General features: G+C 36.2%; 2 protein-coding genes across 2 annotated transcripts; one reads left to right on the top strand and one right to left on the bottom strand.

Annotated features, from left to right (window-relative positions):
- Positions 1 to 1,166: 1,166 nt before the first annotated feature.
- LOC145028627 (acidic endochitinase SE2-like) lies at positions 1,167 to 2,378 on the top strand. The gene has a single exon (XM_078977336.1). It carries the CDS (start codon positions 1,357 to 1,359, stop codon positions 2,251 to 2,253), a length of 897 nt encoding a protein of 298 aa, XP_078833462.1. The 5' UTR covers positions 1,167 to 1,356; the 3' UTR covers positions 2,254 to 2,378.
- Positions 2,379 to 3,407: 1,029 nt separating this feature from the next.
- Positions 3,408 to 6,677, bottom strand: LOC145028626 (plastidial pyruvate kinase 2-like). Its single transcript, XM_078977335.1, has 12 exons — positions 6,228 to 6,677; positions 5,831 to 6,109; positions 5,581 to 5,746; positions 5,355 to 5,489; positions 5,151 to 5,261; positions 4,968 to 5,056; positions 4,816 to 4,878; positions 4,554 to 4,729; positions 4,376 to 4,478; positions 4,116 to 4,264; positions 3,825 to 3,933; positions 3,408 to 3,710 (listed from the first exon to the last, which is right to left on the bottom strand). The coding sequence occupies exons 1-12, from the start codon at positions 6,429 to 6,431 to the stop codon at positions 3,600 to 3,602; spliced, it is 1,695 nt and encodes a 564-aa protein (XP_078833461.1). The 5' UTR covers positions 6,432 to 6,677; the 3' UTR covers positions 3,408 to 3,599.
- Positions 6,678 to 7,758: the final 1,081 nt, after the last annotated feature.

Raw genomic sequence — 7,758 nt, 5'->3', positions numbered from 1 at the left:
TTTGGCAGTGTTGCGATGGTTGTACAATAGTTGAAGAATGGAGGAATCTCCTTAAAACCACCAAAATCAGCAAAATTGGAAAAGGAAAGAAGAGAAAGAGAAAATACGGTGTAAATGAGAAAGGAATAAATACCTTCGCCGGTGGAGAAGTTCGTTGGAGACAGACGACATATTGGCGGTGTTACGGTGGTTGTAATGGAGGAATGTCCTTAAAATCACCAAAGAGAGAGAGAGAGAGAGAGAGAGAGAGAGAGAGAGAGAGAGAGAAACAAAAAGAGAAAGAGAAAAGACGGTGGAAATGAGAAAGGAAAACATACCTTTGTCGGTGGAGAAGTTTGTCGGAGAATCGGATTGTCGCCAGTGGAGCAGTTGGTACGCCAATGAAGAGCTGGAAATCACTCCGGCGGAAGAAGTGGGGTGCCCTGGTGGTTAATAATCGATGGAAAAGATGCAATCGTCATAGCTCGTTGGAAAATCGTTGCAATCACCGGAAAACATGAGAGAGAGAGAGAGAGAAATGGAGTGGAGGTACTAGTTCTGAGACCAGGTGGGGAGCAAAAGGGAGAATCTTCAGCGACAATGCCTTTAGTGGCATCATTTGAACCTTTAGCGGCGACGAGTTGGAGGAAAAACATGCGTCCATTTTTTTGTTAGTTTTAGCGACGACATAATCATCGCTAATGGCGATATCGCTAGTACTATGAACAATAACAACTAACTAACCTCAAGCCTTTGGATCTGGATGCAATCGTAGGGCCATGAATTCATCTGGAGACATTCACACGGATCATCGGTACCACCCTTTAGCAACATCGGTATTAACGGCGACCTGACCCTTTAGCGGCGACCAAAATGCATATTGTCTATATTGCTGTCCATAAAGTTACCTGTCGTTGCTAATGATGTCGTCCCTAAACGATATATTTCTTGTCGGGTTGGTAGGGATAGAATTACAAGATATATGAAAAACAGGAAAGAAAGACCATACAAACCAAAGTTTTTATATGTAAACAACATTTTATGTTTAATAGAGTTGTATATTTATGTTTAATAGAGTTGTATAGTACAAAAGCAAAAATTGTTACGTGCAAAATCATTTCATTTATCTAAAAGGTGGTCAAAATGAGGGTTTTTTAAGTTATCCCATTTTTATAGCACTCAGGTTAAGGATTATATCTCTTCATGTTGAACTTTCTAAAGAAATGACAACCTCATATTTTTAGGAAGACTTGAAGCTGACACATTTTCCACACAAGAGCAGGTTTTTGAAGATCATTTACCGGAGGAACACGCCACTTTACTTGCTTCCCACGCGCTATAAACCTCCGATCTTCAGCAACTACACTCAAAACACATATGGCATCATCTGGTTATTCACAGTCGTCGGCATTGCACCTAGTCATCTCTAGCATTACTTTCTCTTTCTTGAAACCCATCGAAGTAGGCAGCATAGCCGCTTACTGGGGTCAACACACTGATGAAGGGACCCTAGCCGCCGCCTGCGCCACCGGAAATTACAAGTTCATAATGATAGCTTTCCTGACCACCTTCGGCAGCGGCCAAACACCAGTTCTGAACCTGGCCGGTCATTGTGATCCTGCTTCCACTTGCTCCGGTTTATCCTCCGACATACAATCATGCCAGAACCAAGGTATCAAGGTGTTTCTTTCTTTAGGAGGAGCTGTCGGGAGCTACTCGCTCTCGTCATCTGAAGATGCACAACAAGTTTCCGATTACTTATGGAATAACTTTCTCGGTGGCCAGTCGAATTCCCGGCCATTAGGTGATGCTGTTTTAGACGGAATCGACTTTGTTATTGAGTCCGGATCAGGTGAGTTCTGGCCTGACCTAGCCAAGGCACTGGCCCTGTACAGCTCTCAGAAAAAGGTCTACTTATCTGCAGCACCGCAGTGCCCTATCCCTGACGCTCGTCATGATTCCTCAATCCAGACTGGCTTATTCGACTACGTCTGGTTGCAGTTCTATAACAATCCGCAGTGCGAGTTTGGGGCGGACGCTGATGCTTTATTAGCTCGATGGAACCAGTGGACTCAGGTCAACTCCAATCAGATTTTCTTGGGTCTGCCTGCAGCCACCGGAGCTGCCAGCAGCGGATACATTCCGCCGGATGTTCTTACGTCTAGTGTTCTTCCATCGATCAAGAGCTCTCCCAAGTATGGTGGGGTTATGCTGTGGGACAGGTTCTTTGATCAACAAAGTGGATACAGTGCAGCTATCAAAAACAGTGTTTGATAGATATATAATTAATATAGGCATGTGTTTCTAGTTTGAATAAGCATTGATCTATGTAAGAAAAAATGGAGTTTCACCATTTTTATGGGTTATAACTTAAATAAATGACATTTATTTTGTGTTTACATTTAACCAGTAACTAGCCAATAATGTTTTATACACATTTGATCGTTCTTGTTCCATCTATTTAAAAAAAAGGGTGATATTATTTTTTTAACATGGGTTTAATAGTTAAATGTATAAAATAAAACGTTATTAGCTAAATAAGAGCATCAAAACAAAGTATGTTGCCCTTATAAATCATTAACCCTTTTTTTAATCCATAATTTCTGGTAGAATAAACAACATAAAAGCTAATTAGAGTATCTAGTTTCTTTTCTTTTCTTTTTCTTTTGTAAGAATTTGCTCCAACCATTTAGTAAACTACAAGTTATTTCCTATACAGATTTTTGTCTTTTTTGATTCTTACATTTCATTTTACACCCTAGATAATTGTAGATATCATATGTTATTATTTTTGTATTAGTGAATTTATCTAGTTAAATATATAAACTAAAAGTAATATATTTGTAGAAATATAAGTCTTTTGACACATCCATATAGTCACAACCCTTTCTTCGATGAGCCTCATTACTTAAAACTTCCTTCTCTTGAAGGTAGTCGATTAGGAGAATTGCTATGTCACTACATGGTATATATAGTACTCTTCTGCATGTTTCATTATTGATCTTTTATATGGTCGGACATAAATATTTTACCTGTTATGATATGAATCACCAAAGTCTCCCTATTTTTCAATTGTTCCGATCATATCCGAAAAATGAGAAAGGGATAAAGTCAAGGATTCCTCCTGTGTTGTATTGACTTGAGTTTACCTTCTGGAGAAAGGTCTTTCTTTATAGATGAAGAATTGAAGACGCTTATGGCAACTTTCCTTATATGTCTGAGAGACTACATGTATGTTGCAAGAGTTGATGCTTAAGTTACATGCATGATGCAGCTAACAAAAAAAAAAGGTTGGCTCTAAAAGAGAGGGTGTTGAATTTGTGTTGCCGCCTTTGCCTTTTGCATTGGATGATTGAATGACCATTGTATCCAAAGGAGTCATTGTATAAAGTAAACACAGGAGGGTTCTTTTGTCAATGCTTGTACAATTAAACTCAAATAATGACAACAAATATTATTATTTTGGCAACAATCAGAATTCGCTACACATATTCAAGAAACTAAATTAAATTGCAACTTAAGTTGATAAAGAAGCACAAAAACATTAAAACCTTTAGGCTAATTGGATGGCAAAAAAAAAAAAATAATTAAAGTTGGTGTCTTTACTGCTGGCTGCTGATCTACACCACCTTTCTGACCTGAATATTGTGGTTGGATTGAAACCGCCAAATGGGGTTTCTCCCGCTCTGAAGAAGAGCTACATGCTCACCTTCCTTCATCATCCCTTGATTCTGTACACATACACATACACATTTACTTTACTTTTTCATTCACACCTCATACTCATAATATGTTATCAAACTAAAAACAACAAATACTTCTTCTTATGACTTAATGAATCTCACCTTCAACAGAGAAAGAGCATCTGCAAACGTTGTCTCAGAATCATCTGAGAACTCCATGTAAATGGGGCAAACTCCCTGATACAAAGCCAATTTCTGCTGTACCCTTTTACTGTTTTTAGACACACATTACATCATCCAAATTCAGTAACAAAATCTATATATATATATATATATATATATATATATATATATATATATATATATATATATATATATATATATATATATATATATATATATATATATATATAATATGTAAACTCATAATTTTTTATTAACAAAAAGACTTACTTGTCTGTGAAGGCAAATATAGTGCCATTGGGTCGATAATGGCTGAGTAGGACAGCCATGGAACTTGTTCTAGTGAATACAACAATTGAAGTTCCAAGAGTGTTTGACATTGATGTTGCATGGTATGCAAACATTTCGCTGATATGGTTCTTTTTTTTTAAATAAAAAAAAAAAAAAAAGCAATTTTAAGCATTTAATTTAACAAATCAGAAAGTGTATATATATTAAAAAAAAAAAAATAAAGCAGTTAGTTAATCCACCTTGAATGCTTGATTAAGACTAGAAAGCGTGCCCCCACTCATTAAGCTTGATTCGGTTCTTAACGACACTGTGTGCATCACATTAACTGCTTTTAGAGGAAACCTGCAATTTGACATGATTAATTAAGAATATAAGTCCTAATCATTAATATTAAGTCAAAAAAGAAAGATGGCTTACTTTCCATGAGCAGTTTCTCCAGAAAGCATGACTGCATCAGCACCCTCTCTAACAGCAATAGCAATGTCTGACACCTCAGCTCTTGTTGGTGTGGGATGAACAATCATGCTTTCAAGCATATTTGTTGCAACTATTACAGCTTTTCCCATGCTACGACATGTCCTGATTATCTCTTCCTATAATTTCATTACCACACAACTTAATTAATTAATCCACTGTTTGTTTTTTACTATCTATACTAAAACCACCCTTTCTTCTTTACCTGCAACAATGGAACCTCTTCGATCGGCAGCTCTGCACCAAGATCCCCTCTTGCAACCATCGCCTAAATTAAATCAAAACCAAGATTGATTACAACATTAACAAACTTCCAAATTTCGTATCAAGTATAAAACAGTAAATTTAAAAAGTTACCCCATCAGATGCTGTGATAATTGAATGCAAATTTGGTATGGAGTCTGCGCTTTCGATTTTTGGGATAACTTGAATATCTGCACCACAGCCTGCCAAGACAATAAACAAGGTACCAAAAAGAATTTATAAGAGTAATGCAACTTGAAATGCAAACATCTTTGCTGACTCATATGATTTACTTACTTTTTAGATAATTCTTCAACTCATGGATAACCTCTGCATCTTTAACAAAGGAAACCGCATAGAAATCAACTTGATTGTCCACACCAAATTTGATATCATCCCAATCCTTTTCTGTTTCAAAATAAAATAAACGATTACATTCTCCACAAAAAAAAAAAAAAAAAAAAAAAAAAAGGTTGTACTATTATTGAATAAGAGTCTAACCAGTGATAGATGGTAGAGTTGCACTTTTTCCTCTGACATTTAAATGGCGTCTAGACTTGAGCTCTCCACCATCTATAACTTCACATTTTACTGAATCTTCTGTCTTCGATTTCACCAACAACGACATCATACCACCTTTCAATGGTGAATAACAACTTATAACTTTTGATAATCAAGAAGCAAGAATTATATTATTCCTGTAAATAAAGCTGTCATATTAACTTACCATCAACCAGAAGCATGTCACCAGCTTCTACATCATTAACAAAATCATCGTAATTAACACTGACACAGTCTGCTGTACCAACACCTCTTTTTATTGTGAAAGTGAATTCTTGGCCACTTGCTAAGTTAACTGGTTGTGGCAAGTCCCCACTCCTGACCTCAGGTCCCTGCAAAAAGGCATCAGTTGATTAGGGAAAAAGGTTGAGTTGATTGGGACAAAAAATTGGAATTGGTGATATCAGGAAACGTGCCTTGGTGTCGAGCATGATTGCAATGACATTATCCTTATGTTGAGCATTGTATTCTTTAACCAGATCAATGACTTTCTGATGAGAAGAATGATCTCCATGTGACATGTTTAGTCTTGCAACATTCATCCCAGCCTCAGCCAGCTTCCATATCATTTCCTTTGTGTCAGTGGATGGACCAATTGTACAAACAATCTTCGTCTTGCGCTTAATTATGGGCTTCGACCACATAGCAACTGAACTATCACCCTTTCCTAAAACCTGATAACTCTGCTCTCCTATCTGATTAACGCATTGCAATTTTAAATTAGACAACAAATGTGTTCATACATACAAACAACGATTTCGTTTAACGACAACATTTAAGCCTAAAATCAAATGAAGTGGAGAAATTACAAACCTTAGGTATATCTTCAGGTGTGACGGGAACAACCTGGAGGTCCGCCGTTCTCCTTGCGGTGACGGTTAGAATACGATGGTGGCTGGGGATAATCCGGCCATTGGAAGCGAAACCAGCAGGTTTGATCTTCTCAATCTGATTGCTAAGAGATCCATTGCTAAAAAATGAATTATGAAGCAACTTGGTAGCAACTACTTGTGCCATTGTTGTTGCTTGGAAATATGATAATGAAAGTGAAGAAATCAAATCAACTGAGAGAGGAGGGTGGGGAATGAGGTTTATAAAGCGTGGGCGATGTTTTCTGAGGGAAGTTGTGATTGGAGAAATCGATGGTTGATTTTGGAGGAGAGAGAAGAATCAACAATGGAGGCCTCCTAGAGTGTATCGAAGAACCGAAATCGAACAGGTGAAGTAGTTGGCTGGGTGGCTGACTAGCTGGCTGTTACAGTGTTAATCCCGTACCCGGTTTAGCTTGTTTTTAGGTATTTTAAAAAACCGGTACGGTCCAGGTAGTTGGTCCAACCGTCTACAATGGGCCTTGCTTTTTAAAGTATTCAATACTTAGTTGATGTTAACAAGAAATAAATAAAAATCAAAGTCAAACCAAAACTAAATTTTATCATACCACTTCAAAATTAAAAAAATAAAAACTAAAATATAATGATTTTTATGAAATAATTTATTACAGCTATGTTTCGTTCGTGTCTGAGTTTGCATTATATTAAATTAGGGTTTAATGTAACCTTCGGACGTGAAATGCATATAATGATACACTAATTTACTAAAATGAAACCTAAAGACTAGAAAAATCATTTTAAAATCCAGTTTTAATTGTTAACCATTTTGTATAGTTTATTAACTTTTAAAAGAAGCTAGGTGGTGTTTGAGATTGTGGTTTAAAAGTGCTTATTTGCTTATTGGCTTTTTGAAAAGCTAATAAGCCAAAAAAAGTATTTGGCAAACTCAAAAGTACTTTTCAGAATGGCTTCTCTATAAGTTTCAATAAACACTTTTTAATAAGCATGAAAAACGTGGTTTTTTGAAACTGCTTATGGCTTTTCAGACAAAATAACTTCAAAAAACACTTTTTAAGCCAAACACTTTTAACTTATTGACTTATTGGTTTTTTCACTGTAAAAGTTTATCCAAACACTTTTTAAAAAACTCTTTTTACCACCACTATAAGCAAATAAGCACTTTTATCTAAAAGCACTTTTCTAGTTGAAAAAGCACTTCCAAACACCCTCCTAATAAATGGATAAAGAGCTTCAAAACATAAAACCGGACACTCCTAATACCATATCTAACCCATTTTACTGTTGGAATAGTGTCTAAGGCTATAACTATATTCGGTGGTGCATGGTCCTTTTGGGTTGCCTTCACCATAGCAACTTGAAGGATGATTTATTAAGAGAGAGTAAATATTATAAGGAATAATATTTAGCTATTTGATTAATATAAGTCATAAATTAATTGGTATTAATTTGGTGACTTAAAGAGATTAATTAAATAAGAGGGTATAAACTGTCAA

This window comes from Lactuca saligna, chromosome 2 (assembly GCF_052625555.1).
Source record: "Lactuca saligna cultivar CGN05327 chromosome 2, ASM5262555v1, whole genome shotgun sequence".
Lineage (NCBI taxonomy): Eukaryota > Viridiplantae > Streptophyta > Magnoliopsida > Asterales > Asteraceae > Lactuca > Lactuca saligna.
Note: the sequence above shows the minus strand (reverse complement) of the source record. Positions and strands in the feature narration are given on the sequence as shown.